We start from the raw sequence: 16,088 nt of genomic DNA on the forward strand, positions 1-16,088 counted from the left end.
TGAATAAAATCTATAATGATGCCTTCCTTAGTGCTTAGTGCTTATAATGGCCTTTATCACTGCTGTTAGTGATGAATAAAATGATTGTTAATAATAATCAACCACAGGAAATGATATTTCAGGTGATTTTTAATCATATACGCACTTGCTATTGTAAGATGTCTCCCTGAAAACAGGAGCCATGAAATATATGTGCTTTCTTTCCCTCTGCAATGGAAAGTACAGATTTAAAACCCATAATTAGGGCTGCAATACCAGTGATTTCTAGTAAGAGGGGCATTTTAAATGCATACATTTTGACTTTTCAGTTTACATCTTTCAAATCATTTTTCACTTACTGAACTGTTGTTTTAAATTAACTTAAAATTTACCTAAGCTCCTGAAACCAGTTTATATCTACCTTTCCATAGGGTCTAACACACTTAGTGGGCATTTGGAAGCTACCTAGGGGTAAGTGTAAGAAGACAAGATCATGGGATTAAATGAACAGATTTGTGTGAAAGAAACTTAAAAAAAAAAAAAAGGAAAAAGAAAGAAAAGAGAACTTACTGAAACTGTTGCAGACATACAGCATATATTTGGCCAAAAGCTAGTTGCATTTAGGAAAGATGAAATCCCCTCTATCAAAAAGAATATGTTTGCCAGGTCATCTAGCAGATATTCCTCCAACTAGCTGTGTTATTGATGGTGCAGCAAGAAGAGTGGTTTATTCTGAGCTCTTCTCAGCACCTATTTTCATGGTAATATCTTGACATGATGTGGTTAAAACTCTGGTTAGGGAAGGTAGTGGGAAATGTAGATGGGAGCACTCAGAGAAAGTAATTACAAGGTTAGGCTGTTTCTGCATACCAGCAACACCATGAATTAAGGGACTCTCAGATCCCCCTACCACCACCATCCCCCGGACCCCCAGGTTCCTTCTGATGTGGGAACTTGGCTCTACCCATTATGAGGATTCCCCAATATTTGTGATTTTTGATATTTAATGTAGGGGAATGAGCTGTTGTTGCTACTTTAGGGAAAGGTAAGCGTGCTTCTGGATATACATAAGTAAAAAGAGAGATTGTAACTGAGAATATACTCTTGGTTTTAGAATCCGTAACCTCTTCTAGATAACCCACGTATACCCCATTTATTTCATAAATGACATATGCAGTATGTTATCTCCGGTACAAGATAACTAGAAAAAACTTTTGAAATCCAGTTAGTGCCATGATAAAAATGGCAGATCCTTTTGCAACTTTAGATGTTTCCAACCAAGCAATCAGACATTTATATGTCTACACTTAATTCAGGTGCAAAAAGAGAAATAGAGTCTACACTAGTTAATAATATATCAGTATATTTCACATTGGTTATGGTTCTTATGCTACAAAAGCATCAATCATTACTCCAATAGAAATAGAGGAAATTCTAAATGGCAAGTGATTCCTAACAATGCCTTATGTTGGATTTCTCATTTCTATTTCTTTTAAAGAATTTTAAGATTAAGTTATGTTTCACTTGTTCTGCTCAGCCATCTGTGAATATGTATCAATGAATTTTAACCCATTTGATATCTCTTATCATGAATTGCTTCTCATTTTATTTGAATAGCTCCCTGTACACACTACATGGTCAAATTACTCAATAAATGAATGAATGGATGGATGGATGGATGGTTGAATGAATGAATGCATACATCTATGTATATATATATAATATAAACCTATCTGAAAATTACTCATCCCCAAAACAAAGCATCAGCAGCATAGAAAATTGGGGTATTAATTGCTGGCAAAAATCCTACTATATAGACAAATAAACATAATTTCAGTCCGGATCTTGCCTTGGCCCTTGATTTTTATACAGAAGTAAAATATAATGTGGGCCAGGATAAGACAGAGCAACAAAAAACGGAGGGGGGTGATGTAAGTGTTAACTCACAGGCAAGTATGTTCATTTCTATTCTTTTCATAGTGTAGTCTCCTGATACTATGCTGATTGGGCAAAGAATGAACAGCACTTAGATTTTAGTTGTTGATTTGGTATCTGTACAAGTTAGAATATTGGTACAGCTGCTTTAACACAGACCAAAATAGTAATGGCTTAAACAAAATAAGTGGTTTACTTGTCTCCCATGTAAAAGTCAAAACTGGTAGGCACCTCAGATGGGTAATTGAGTCTGAGTCCAGAAGTTATTCAAGAACCCAGAAACTATTGTTCACCTTTCTGAGGCTACTGCTGCCTTACCACCCACCATCAATCGTCTCCATGTTCCAACCTTGGGATGAAGGAAAGAGAAAGTAAAAGGCACATGGTTTCCTTTAAAGATTTCACTCAGAGTCTGCAAACATCACTACCACTAGCCATAATTTAGTCCCATGGCCACATTAGCTAAAAGGGAGTCTGGGAAATGTAGTCTTTGGCAGGGTTCTGTTAGGTAAAGACAAAGGAGTAAATGAACAGTGGTGGGCATTGACAATTTCTGCCATTGTATCTTAAATAATCTCAGATTACTTCTGAGAGTTCATTAGGAAATGGATTTTTTCCCCATTTACCTTCAAATTATTCCCAGATTCTACTGAACCCAGGAAGTTTCCTTGTAAAAATTTCTAATCACTAAATTCTAAATATGAGTGATGCTATGCAACATGCTAGCCAGGAGCAGATAAACAGAAACAAATTTCACTAAAATACCAACTTGTTTGGTTGATACTGACCCTTTCAATAGTAATAGTGCTTCTTCTGTCTTGCAAAGTACACTGCTTTTTTGAGGCAGGCTGTTTCATTATTGAAAGAAATTAGTAAGCCCGAATGCTATCTCTGTGTAACTTTTGTCCTTGATTGTAGCTGTGCTGTTTAGAGGATTAACAAAGGACAAACCATCTCCTTTTCCAACTCCAAGTTTACTGTGCAACTTATTTATTAAGGAGTGACCTTGGGCTCAACTCCTATGGGGTAAGGTGGGTAGAAGGGGAAATTAAGCTGTATTGCATGCCCAACAGCACCCTGAGCTGACCCTATGGGAACTCTACAGTTAGGCTGTCCCTTCAGAGTTGTCCTGAGTTTGACTGAGGTGAATAATCTTTATACTGCTACATCAGTCAGTTCTCTGATAGGGGCAAGCTAAGAACCTTAGTAAATCATACCTATTATTAATCAGAACAACAAGAGTATTCATGGAGAATACCTGTCAACATCCTCTAAGACCACTTTGAAAACTCATGATGCTGATGGTGGTGGTGGTGGCAGCTGTGAAAATTTGAGTGCTGTGTGTCAGATGCTTCACACATATTAATTCATTTATCCTCATAGCAACTCTATGAACTAAGTACTATTACTACCCACATTTTACAGATGAGAAAATTGAGACATGGAAGTATTAATTAAGTTCACCCACGATGTCACAGCTAATAAGCAAAGTTCCTGGGATTTAAACCCAGAAGATCTGATTCTGATTCAGAACTCTTACCCACTATGTTATACTACTTTTGATGAAAGCTATTGGCTCTCTTTCCAGGGGAAAAATTCAAAGTTCATTAGCTCATCGAAAACATTTTGCATACAACTTCTGAGTACCCACAAACCATACTCTGAAGGCTATCACTTTGATGAGCCCTTCAGGGCTCTTGATCCCAACTCAGAAGCCCACCTCCCAAGCTTTCTTCCCCCTCGATCCATGGACATACCTTCTACAGTACCTCCTGGCCATTCCGTGTGACAAGAGAGCAAGGCTGAGCTGACAATTCAGGCAGCCTTACTGCTGTGTCATGTGTGATTTCTAGTTTATTAAAAGTCTCTCATTTTATGTGAAGACTTCAGGCACCTTTGTTTTAAATGTTAAGGAATGACACCTCGTTTTTATATGGCTCACATTTTTCAGTTCTCCTAATCAGTCAGCATTTTTTATGTTGAAGGTTTATTATAATAATAGTTTACAGTTTATATATGCTGTCATAATCAGAAAGATGGAATGAGCAGCCACAGTACTAAGCAGGCAGAGAGGTGGTGATCATCACATTTTACAGAAGAAATTAACTCAGAAAGATGGAGACGCTGCTGAAAGTCTGAGGACCAGAACTTGACCTTCAGCGTCTGCCTCCTTTCTGCCAAGTTAAAAACACAGTAGTTTATTTTCATCTACAGAGTAAGGGTCTATAATTCCATTATCTTTAAATCCCTCTAAGGGTGAATACTCTACTGTGTATTCTGACTCAAGAGCCTCTGTGGAAAGCTTTCTGTTTTAGGGGCGGTTTGGGGTTATAGCAAGGAGACCAAGAAAGAGAACATTTCCTTCAAGCACATTGGTTGAGTAGGAAGAACACAGGCTTTTGAGTCTATATCTTGTTATCGGTGTCCATGGGCAAGTTGCTTAACATGGAGCTTCAGACCCCAAATCTGTAAGATGGGAACAAGAATATCCATCCTCTTGCAGGACTAATGTGAAGAGAACAAGAGATTATGCCCAGTTAGGTGCCTAACTGATTATGCCCAGTTAGGTGCCTCCCCTCCCAGGAGGGGGTCTATAAGTATCAGTTCCCCTTTCATCTCCACTTTTCTTTAAGACATTTGCAAGAGTGAGAAAGAATATAAAAATAGAGAGGGAGGACTTGAGCAAAGTCAAGGAGAAGAGGGCTGATATCCAAATGTCAAACCAATTGTTAACCCAACACAGGCATGCAAAATGATGTAGGAGCAGGTGTTGACCTCACCTGGCATATATGTTGGTGCCTTCTCCCCTTCCCCTATAAGATTCAGTGCTATAAGGAATTAAAGAATATGGCATGGCATTCAGAAGGAGTTATTAGTTTAAGCTTATTCCTGGTGCTTTGCAATCCATAACAGAGTTATTTAATCAAAAAATATGGGGAGAGGGCGATAGCTTTGAACTGGAGAAAGTCTGGTGCTGTTTGCCTATTCCAGGTGGCCCACCCACCCTGCCACCCCCAAATTAGCCTGCCAGTGAGTGAAATCCATGAATTTGCCGCTGCTTGGTAACACCACCCCCTTTCCTGTCCTCACTTTGGCAGAAGGTTCAGCACCCCATCGAGTTCAGTAAAAACAAAGAGTCATCAGTGGGGGAGGAGAGCTCCAGTCTCCTACACACTGCCATTCGCTCCCAGTAAGATTGCTGCAGGGTGCAAGGGGAGGCTAAGGAGTGCATTCTGATGCTAAGTGCTCAGCACAGACCTCAAGTGCAGCTGGTAGAAGGGAAGAGGGTGAGCTTGGGTTCTACTCTTTAAGGAGAGCTTCACAGGGCACACATGATCAGTTGGATCTAGACCAGATATATAAGCTACCACACCCCACTGCAAATACTGAGCAAACACTGTGACCAGATCCCATATCCCTGATGCATTCTGAGAAGCCCCCTCCAGACAGAGCTGCAGGCACCCTGACCAAAAATCATCCAGTTGACACATAGGATGTCACTCTTTTTTTTTTTTTTTCTGGCCTTACAGAGAAGGATAGATGATGAAATGGGTAGGACCTTCCTGTTTCAAAACATATTGTTCTCTTTCCTACACTCTAATAAGCCATGGACTGCAGAAGAATTAGTTTCCTACCTGAGATTTATTGTTCTTTATTACTAATTTTTTTTAGGAAAAAAATATCATTTTTCCATACTTTTCATGCCCATCCTGTGCTGGTAAGAAGAAATCTGTGTGTTGGATATTTTTATCTTCTAGAAAATGGGCAGAATATGAATTCAATCTGGATTGCCTTCGTCATTATTTTGCCAATTAATGTTGGTTGGGCCCTCTGACCACATGGTCTTTTGCTCCATGTTGTGAGGGTAAGAATTAGAATTTCCTTGCATAACTCCAGATTCTTCCATCTTGTTCTATCTCAGACAACTAGATCTGATTGGGGAGGGCGGTTTCAGAAACATAATCACCAGGATTAGAGGCCTAACATCCTCAATTTCTGTTACCAGCTTAAAATCTAAGTGAGACAATATAGCCACAATTTTGACACATAAAAATATTAATATGTCCTCAACCAGAGGCAGGAAATTCCTGAATTGCATGCTTTTAATTACAGTGCTAATTATCATCAAAAAGGCTAATTTTTATATCATTATGTTCTTCTGCCTTGGTTGTGTTGGTCCTTCTGGTATACAGTTTGAATGTAAAACTATTTTTATTACCTGATGGACCTAAAGGGAGTAGATCGGGCTCTGTAATGAAGCAATCAATTTGGAAAATAAGTTTGTAACAGTATATTTTATGATTGATTCAGTAAGAACCCAGACCCTCAGGTTTTTAGCCCATGGGTGGAGCCTTCCCTCAAGACCTACAACATTTTCCCTCAAGACTTACAACATTGAGTGACACGTAGGAGGTACTTAGAAAATACTTGGGTGGTGGATGGATGTTCTTCACTGTGGGAAATGAAATGGAGCTTGGTATTTTGCTATGACAAAATGCAACGTACATCCCTCACATTTTAGAAGGAGAGCAGATTTATGGCTCTCCATTTCTTTGATCTTTCCCCTTGCAGTTCACCCATTTTCCTGCAATATTGGATGGATGAATAATACGAACAATAACTCTCTTTATTCTCTTACAGTGTGCAAGTTCTTTTTTTAAAGTTTAACTTAACATGTTCTTCTTTTCTGAGTGCCAGTATTTTGTCATAATTCTCTTCCCCTGAACCCACATATCCAGTGAGATGTCTGTCTCTTACCTATTTTTTTTAATGTTTATTTTTGAGAGAGGGACAGAGTGTGAGGGGGGAGGGGCAGGGAAAGAGAGGGAGACACAGATTCTGAGAAGGCTCTAGACTTGGAGCTGTCAGCACAGAGCCTGACACAGGGCTCGAACTCATGAACTGTGAAATCGGGACCTGAGCCGAAGTTGGACCCTTAAACAACTGAGCCACGCAGGCGCCCCTGTTCTCAAAACTAAAGCCTCAGGTTTTAGTCACCTAGTGGTACATACCGTCTTATCTTTTTTATACTATTATATTTATTTTTGTACTAAGAAGTTTCTGTAAGTGTACGAATCACAGTATAAAAATAAGTATAACAATATAAGAAAAAAGTCCCTTGAAGGAGAATTTTTTTTTTAGTGCCTGAAATAATCTACAGCAATAGATGTACTTTTTAATTGTTTTAGGAAAAAAAAAAACTCTTAGAGTATGAATCACTCAAATTCATTATATCAGAAAATGTTTCTTCGGCGACTGGGGGAAATTTCATAATGAACAGAATATAGTATAGGTGAGATTTCTTTCTGTCTAACACACAGCCCCTCACTGCCCATGGAAGGTAGGAACCATCACTGGAATCGGCTACCAGCACAGCAGTGGTACAGGGCCAGTGAGCCCATCTGAACTCTTATCCTGAAGCATCCAACAGACACGGAAGGCAAGATGCACTGGCCTCACTCTGTTTTGCCCAGTACAAACTCCTTTCCACTTCCTAACCTATTTGAAACCCATCTCTGTTTTATTTTTTTAACTTGATACCTAGGGAATCAAAATCAGCTTCCAAAGAGTAATGAAAATGACAGCATATGTCACATCCAGGCATTTTCTGAGCTTGCTTCATCTGTCTCAGCTATGGCTCTTCTCGGCAACCAACAGTTACTAAACCCCCACACCAGAGAATTCCTGCTAAGTAACGGCCATACGCTGCATTGGAACAGAACAAATCCAAAATCTCTGCAGTGGCCTTCAAGACCATCATGGTGGGGACACCCCCAACCTGCAGGGTACCACCTGCCACTCTTCCTTTTCATTCCACTCTAACCTGGCTCCCTGGCTGAGCCTCCTTCCTCCAAATGGCCACAGTGTGACGTCCCTCTCAGGCTCAGGAGTTTGTTAGAGTCACATTCTCAATGGCCTACCCTGACTACCTTATTGAAAAATTATAAAACTGTCTACCCTGGCATTCCCAAACCTCTTTATTTGCTCAACTTTTAAAAATTGCATTTAGCATCTCCTGAAGTCCAAGATAGTTTGCTTCTTTATTATGTTTATTATTTATTGCCTATCTCCTTCCTCTGGCCCCCAGAATAAGCTTATTAGAGCATTTTGTCTATTGTTCCTATTGTTTTGTTCAGCAATATACCTAGAGTAGTGTCTTGTCTTTATTAGGTACTCAATAAATATCTAAATGAATTATCTTTTTTTAATTTCTGTCATACATAACTGATAAGAACTGGTTATATTTATAATCAAATCTCATTCGTTAAATATAAAGATCCAAAATACAGCCATCTTATTTTTAAGGTTAAACGGCTGCAGACTGATGAAGCTTATAGGTTAGACTTGGTTTTTTCATGTCTTGGTTCCACTCTTATGAAAGTTGGTGCCCCAAATTCCCATGGCAGCTGGTTCCTTGTTAAGAGTGCAAGGATGTATTTAGAGCACAAAACCTCTGTGTGAGGATCACTAAACTCTGCTGTGTACTTTCTTCATTCACCTCTGTTTGCTTCAGCTCTGGGTCTTAAACTAAGTTCAGTTGCAAATGTTGTTGCTTTTGAGCCCCTTGCACAGAAATGTAGGCCTCAACAAGACCTAACTTGAATGACTCCTTGCACTAGAAAGTGGTTTAGGGTAAGGGTGAGCTGCCTTTCAACAAGGCTTGCAAATCAGAGAATTATTCTTTCTCAAGCCACAGCACAGGACAATCCCTGCATGAGAGATGATTCGTTGATTGTATTTTAGGTATATGTTTTGACCAGTCCAAAAATTCACTCAGTTTCTCTGTACAAGTGCACCCAGGGGTATACATCTCTTTTCCAGTTCTCTTAGTAGCTTTTCTACAATGAAAAATCAACTCTGATGCTATGAGCTCATTAATATCTTTGTTTTCCCCAAAGGAGAATTGTCTTATAGGGTTTTTTTCCCTTTGTTCATTCGTGTGACATTCTGAAGAAGTCCTTAAGCCAGAGCTCATAGCCTAGGTGTTGGAACTGCTAACAATTAAAACAAACAACATATTGAATAAAAATGGTTTAATCATCATGAAGTCTGGATTGGGAAGGTGTGCGGTGGTGGGGAGGGGGTGGGGGGGAGTCCTTATCATTTGTGATTCTAATTCAATACATTTAATTCTAGGAAAAGGCTGAGAAATTTACCTTACAAACAGTTTAATTCCAAGATCTGAAACCATACCTAGAAACACAAGTTCACGTTCTGAAAAGCTCATTCCCTGAGACCTGCTCTGATAGATAGCCCTGGTGTATTATTTAACTGTTTTCTTTGGAAAGTTTTCTTTGGGTCTTGGAAAGACCCAAGATTATTTTCCAGGATGTTCGATCTGTGAGCCTTTACCTGTATTGTTTCTAGATCCCAATGCTGATAAGGCCCTGAGAATGGGTTAATCAGTTTAGGGGACTTGGTCTGTGCCATAGACCCACCCCAACCAGCGTCTGGGGAGGTAGGTAAGCTGGGAACCAGACCCAGCTCTGCTCCTTAGTAACTGTGTGGCCTTGGAATTTATCTAAGCCTCCTTGTCCTCACTGCTAAATTAGAAATAACAAGGACACCAAGGTAAAGGTAAAGGTTCTCAGTAAACATTAGCTCAATATCATCCACATCTTTTAATTCTCATAACATTCCTACAACTATTCCACAACAAATTCCTACAATTCCGCAACAAATCTACATCCCTGCCTTACGGAATTGAGATGCAGTACAGCCTGCTCAAAAGCATCCAGAGAATAAGGGGTTAAGCTGATTTAAATATACAAAAGCTCCTGCTCCTCCTTCCATGACAACTCCTTTAAAGCTATTTGATTTTAACCCAAGAATTTCTTTTTATCTGTAGGTTGAGAACATGGACCTTAATAACTTTCATTTCTTTGTGCTACTTACCAAGGGTCTGGGACCAAAAGCACCAAGAATGTCAGCACCTATCTTGACCCTCAGTTATTCTGCAGCATTAGTTTTTGGCTGTGAGAGAACATTCTCCACCCCTGCCCCAAGATCTGATCACACAGCTCTATACTAATGTTTGTACAAAGCTGTGCTACTTCCTGGGAGCCTTTGTAATATGTATTCGACCCTGGGGTCACTAATAGCAGAGAGACCAAGAGTTAAGTAGGAGCTAAGTGAAACATTTATAGGAGCTGGTGAAGGAACCATTACAAAGAGAGTCACATCCCTTGGGGCATATACAATTCAGCTTTATTTCAGAGACCAGTTCATCTTTCTGTATTTTAAAAGATACTATGCATTTTATAGTGTTTTAATGGCCCCTAGAAAGGGAATTCCTAAACATGTGTGAATGCTTCCTGTGTGCCTAGCACTATGTTTGGGACCAGAGAGAGTCCACTCATGACCATTACTGTGGGTTAATAATCGAGTGGAGACACCTAAATAAAACAGGACAAAATAAGAACTGCAAAAAATATGCTAGCAATGCATACCTTGGTTTTTCTGAGGCTAATAAATGCCAGGCAAGCAGAAAAACCTTCAACATGAGTTTGTTCTTTTGAACAAAAGGAATGTGTTGTGATCAAACCAGAGAAGGGAACAACTGATTTTGACAGGGAACATTGGAGAAGGCCTCAATGGAAGAAAAGGTCCTGACCTTAAAGAATAAGTAAAATTGTAATTGAGGGAGAAGGAGAAGGCCTCGAAGTCTACAGAGGCAGCCTGAGCAGAAGGCAGGGAAGTGTGTGAGTGGAGCGAACATTCAGATGACCAGGAGCCTCCAAGGTTAAGTGTGAGCTTCATGCAGAACAGCAGTGGAAGGTGAAGATGTGAGGGTAAATTGGAGCCCATCGTGAAGGCCTAACTGACATAGAATGGAGCATGCGTTCTAATTTTTGTATGATTGGGAGGTTTTTGAAGGGCAGAGTAATATATTCACTTCACTATTTTGAAAAATAGTTCTGGAGGTAGAGCAGAGGATGAATTTAGGAGATAAAACTGGAAATAGGACCATCAGCCAGGAAGTGCGTATACAAGGCCAGTGGAGCTCTACCGTCAGCCAGACATGAGGCCCTCACCAAGACAGTTGCCCAGGAAATAAAAGAGCATTCTGAGGGGCCAGCAACCACTCACCAGGAAAGTAATTTGCTAATGTCCGTGGGGAGTGGGGAGACATAAAATATGGGATGAAAGAACTGGTGATTCTAGCCAGGGTATCTTGAGAGAAGATGATGGGTACCGGGTTCCCTGACAAAACTGGAGTTTCTGGATAATCTCATGTATTAGTTTTATGACCATGCTCAGCTGCATTGCAATTATGCCATCTTCCAAATCACAAAGCATAATTTTCTATCTTCAAGGCACACATCTATTTGATAAAAGCTATTTGATAAAAGCATTCAAAAGAGAGGTTACAATGTGCTCAAATGAAGGCCACACCAATGCCCTCTACAGCTGGAACTTACAGGGAAGGCAAAACTTTATCTCTACCCACATAGGCTTTCAGCTGGGACTCTAACAAAAAGACAGGTTAATAAGAGAAAAACAAAGTCTATTAACAAGTGTATACATGGGAGACTTCCTGTATCCATGGGAGACACCCAGGAAAAATAAGTAAGTCAAAGAGGTGGCTTTAGAATTCTGAATTAGGGGAGGGGATGTAGGCCTCTGAAGGGAGAGTGTCTGATCTTTAGGAAAGGTAAAAGAGCTCTTACAAGAATAGACGGAAAGAATAGTTTGTGACAAAGTTGTCAGGGCGTGGGATCCACCTCTGGTTTCCTCTCCATGGTATGAGTCAATCCTTCCTGATTGATAACACCCCTGGGAAGGGGATTGATGACAATTCTTTTGGAGGCTTTATCTTTAGACAGATGAGGGTTGTTCAGAGAAAGCATCTCCCTGCATTTACCGTTTTCAAATGCTTGCAGTTCACAGTGATCAATATACCAAAGTAGCATATTTTGGGGTGCCACATTCTTCCGTTCTTCAAGCCAGAGCCAGTGGCATAGGAATGACTGTGTCACACACCCAGGGGAAACCATTAGAAGAGCAATTCCTTGAGAGCTGCTTTAAGTGAGGTTGTTCTGAGGCTTGACCTGCTTCTTCTTGAAAATACTTTTCACTTCTCTCATTTTTCTCTTCTTTTTCCTCCTCATGCTACGCTTTTTAGAGGAAAAGTCCGGTAAGGAATAAGTCCTTTCCACATTTTGGTCAAACGCTATTTATTCTGTTCACTTTCATCATCTGCATATCCAATGATTGACTGTGTTTAACACCTAAACAAGATTTTGAATTTTAAAAACAAACCTTTGTGAACGAGGACAAGGCTTAATTATGCCCCGTGCAGAGTAAAGGAAGTTGGTTGCTAAGTGATTTTACAAGCCTGTTATTAAGGGCCACAGGGTAATTTTGTAAAGATCTATGTCTGCCTCAAAAACAGGCATGTGATCAAATATTTTAGGTATTAAGTGTTATTTATTGCAGCTTCTGCTTGGATTAGTCAGGCTACACATACATACCATAAGCTAGGCAAACACTTTGTTAAGTTAATTTCTTGTTTAATGCACAACACGATAGCATCTGTGAATGAAGGCTTCTGAAGCTGGCCTAGGAAAGGGTCTTTTTTATTTTATTTTTCATCTAATCAGAAAAATGTCCCCTTCTGGAGTTGTCAGAAACGAAAAAAGAGGATCTTTTATAAAGTGCAAAACAACTCTTCCACAGTCCTTTTTAGTATCAGTGGGTGATTTTTAGTGGCAGCAAAAATCTGCTATGATGTACCTACATCATTGTTTATTTTAGGACAACAATGAAACAGAGCCACTAAAAAAAAAAAAAAAATTCGCCGTTCTCTTCTCAGTTGCCTGGTGTATTGGGAACATGTTCCCAGGATGCTGATACATGGCTGACTAGAAAATATGGAAATGCTGTTTCCATGTTAATGAGCACCGAGAAGGGGCTGGTGGTTGGTTGTACTTACCTCACCTAAGTGGACACTGCAATAAGTGCTGTAACGTGTCATCCTGTCCTTTGCCCCCATCCTGGCAGTCTCCGTACCACCTGCAGGGTACCACACTTGTGGGAGGTCCGGGTGATAGGAGGGAGGAGAAGTGGAAGACACAGAAGAACAAAAAAGGAGATCAAAATATTACAATTTATCAAAATATGAACCCAATGTCTTCTCGTTTCTAAAAATAAAATAAGCACTTGTTATTATCACTATGGTTCATACTAAGATGAATGGCCCACCTCTGAGTAATTGAGAGTCAAGTGTGTATCACATCCTTTGTGGCATACAATTGTGTTGGTATGCTTTAGTAGCCTTTCTTTACATTTTGCCGGTTGTGCTTATTCTTGACCTTGAGTCTTTCTCTGAATTATCTAAATTTGGCCACTTCAAATGTTACTGAATCATGTGGCCTGAAGTTGACGTGCGGTGTCTTAAAAATGCCCTGTTCCTCGTCGGGCTCTGGGTTGATGGCTCAGAGCCTGGAGCCTGTTTCCGATTCTGTGTCTCCCTCTCTCTCTGCCCCTCCCCCGTTCATGCTCTGTCTCTCTCTGTCCCAAAAATAAATAAACGTTGAAAAAAAAAATTTTAAAAAAAAATGCCCTGTTCCTCAGTGGTTTCCATCCTATTGTCTTCATAGCCATTAACCCTCACAGCCAAGTAACCCTTTTCATTGTGAGCTGTTTGTTTCTAAGGGTGAATCCCCCTCCCATTTCCTTGCCTCATTTTCCTTTGGAAATGCCCATTTTATGGATTGCTCAATCTGGTCGAGTCTTAATGACATCCAGCAGGCTGTTTGTTTCTCTTCCCAAATGGAGATTCAGAACATCATCTCAACCAAGTCCTATTGGATATGATAGGTATTCAGTGGAACAAATTTAAATATACACAAACACCTACAAGGGGTGGGGGTGGGGGAGAAGTGTTTGCCCGATAGCTGGCCTTCACCATAAGCATTTAAAAGCAAGTAAGAATATTGGCTGGAATCAAAATAATAAGCATAATGATCACATATTCTAATTCTTTCCTAGAAAATGCTCTAACATGAATCATTGAATTTGCTGTGACTAGCCTGTATAAAAATATTTGTTTGGTGCTTTGTAGCTTTTCACGCATTTTCCTCTGGTTCCACAGAGCACTGAATTTAGCAAATGAGGACGTTGTAAAGCTTCAAAAACTGAGGCTGATTTAGTGATTTTGATGAGCAAGACATATTGTGTTTGGTTACTTCTTTTTATAAATATCTTAAAACACTCGCATTGGCTACAACTAAGGTATCCTAGTAGGCTGAATTTAAATTAATCCTTTTGTGCAAAAAATAACAAAGCAAAGCTAGTGTGGAATAAGGACACTGTGGAAACTGTGAGGACACAGGCTGAAACATTATTTTAGGAAAGCATATTCATGTTGCAAACTATATGCATTTTAGAAATACAACATGTTCTAACCAAAGTCTTCATTCTAGTGACCAAATCACAAATTATTAGTGTATGCCCACTTTGAAAATAGCCTCAAGTACAAAGTCAGAACTATCTCTTTTCAGAAAAGTAGAGGGAATAATAAAATGTTTCCAAAACCTTCTCCAGAATGTGTCAGAAGATCAAGAGAAATCTAGGAATTGAGTAATTAATATTTAAATAGGAACAAAGGAAAACTGTTCAGAAAATGAATAGACTAATTGCAAAGTCCCTGTTTGAGTTATCAGGTGAAGTAATAAGAACAGTAGATAAAATCTACTGAGAGCTTATTATTTGAGACCCCGAAGCCTGCAATCAGTGACAAATTGGCCACCTGCAGGTTCTGAACAACGGAATAAGTGTTTTGTTTGCTTGTGTAGTTAAAAACAACTTTAGCTCACATTTAAAAGCCAGGATGTTTGAAATTAAAAAAAAAAAAAAATCCGTATGTGCCACTTCTCTGAAGATCTGGCAGCAGTAGGCCCACATTTTTGCAGGGCAGGCGTGGGTGCACCCAACTGGTGGCGAGTTCACCAAAGCTTTGTGAAAGACACGTGCCCTTACAGACAGCACCCCGCTCCTTGCCCTGCACCCATCTGAGTTTGCCACTCAACGCATAGTGTTCAGCTTATAGAATCTATCGAGACCAGACACGAATGAGTTTCCTTCCACCTTTGAAGCTAGTTCCATATATTGGTAGAGCAAAGGTAGAAGGCTAAAGGCTTCAACGTTCTTGGGAAATGAGGAAGAGTAAAATAAAACTTTTAACAGAGGCCCTTCTCTCCTGGCTCATACACATTTTGCTGTCAGAATTGTTGTTCAGCAGAACCAATATACAGCTGCGTTACGCACCTTAATGGTGACAATTAACATATATGAAGCCCTTCAATCTGACGTGTAGAATATTTTTCTTTTGAAGGTTTCAAATAGCTCTTAAGTATGGACTGTGAGGCTTTCTGGGTCTGACCTCTCCACAGCTTCTAGCTGGGTCTTCTCGATTCTGGATGATAAGCTTGTGACTGCATGAACTTGAACAGCTTTTCCCAGATGAAGGCATTTTGCAAGCGGACCTTCTGAAATGCTATCTTATGATGTTGTCTTTCGCTAGAAAAAAAAATAGGAGCAGGAACTGTTGATTAAAAATACAGGTTTTTCACTCATTGGGAATTAAGATATGACTTAATTTGGGGAGATTAATGTAATTGAAATTATTTTGAAAAGTGTTCTCTATAATCTTAATAAAGTTTCTTTGTATATAAGGCTCTGCCTCTGTATGGGTACAATCTGCATTTTATTTTTACATTACTTTTCATAATTTCATCTTAGGGAAATTTGTGTCACTTTTAATCTCCTCTTTGCTGTAGTTTATGCTACCTTTAAAAGTGAATTGTTTGCCATAAAATTGAAGCTAAAATCATATATTCCCACATTTTTTCTTAGAGAAGAATTTTAGTCTGGTCATTAAAAGAATTATAAAATCTAAATTTTCATTAGTGAATTCCTCTCAAAACACAGTATGAATTAGTCAATAAAAGAATTTAAGCCTAGAAATACATATTCATAAGGGGACTTTTTGATTTTATGTAAATTATATACACGCATATAGACAAATTTATAAGAAAGGTGAGAAAAATATGGAGCAGAACCTGGAACATAAGGCATATGAGAAAGTCTCAAATATTATAAGTAAAAATGACTAGAGTAACCATGTTCAAAGTGATGAGTTTTGTCACAAAACATTCAAGACAGGAAGT

At 39.3% G+C, this 16,088-nt stretch overlaps 1 protein-coding gene across 8 annotated transcripts in view; it reads left to right on the forward strand.

Annotated features, from left to right (window-relative positions):
* The window catches only part of SGIP1 (SH3GL interacting endocytic adaptor 1), a 199,897-nt gene that overhangs the window by 103,601 nt on the left and 80,208 nt on the right, over positions 1-16,088 (forward strand). For 5 of the 8 annotated variants that reach the window (XM_032594319.1, XM_030326944.1, XM_030326946.1 and 2 more), the window contains one exon: positions 12,041-12,052. The exons of the other annotated variants lie outside the window; for them this stretch is intronic. In XM_032594319.1, coding sequence (XP_032450210.1) covers positions 12,041-12,052 — 12 coding nt within the window. The remainder of the gene's footprint in view (positions 1-12,040; positions 12,053-16,088) is intronic. 8 annotated transcript variants of the gene reach the window in all.

Source organism: Lynx canadensis, chromosome C1, assembly GCF_007474595.2.
Source record: "Lynx canadensis isolate LIC74 chromosome C1, mLynCan4.pri.v2, whole genome shotgun sequence".
Taxonomy (NCBI): domain Eukaryota; kingdom Metazoa; phylum Chordata; class Mammalia; order Carnivora; family Felidae; genus Lynx; species Lynx canadensis.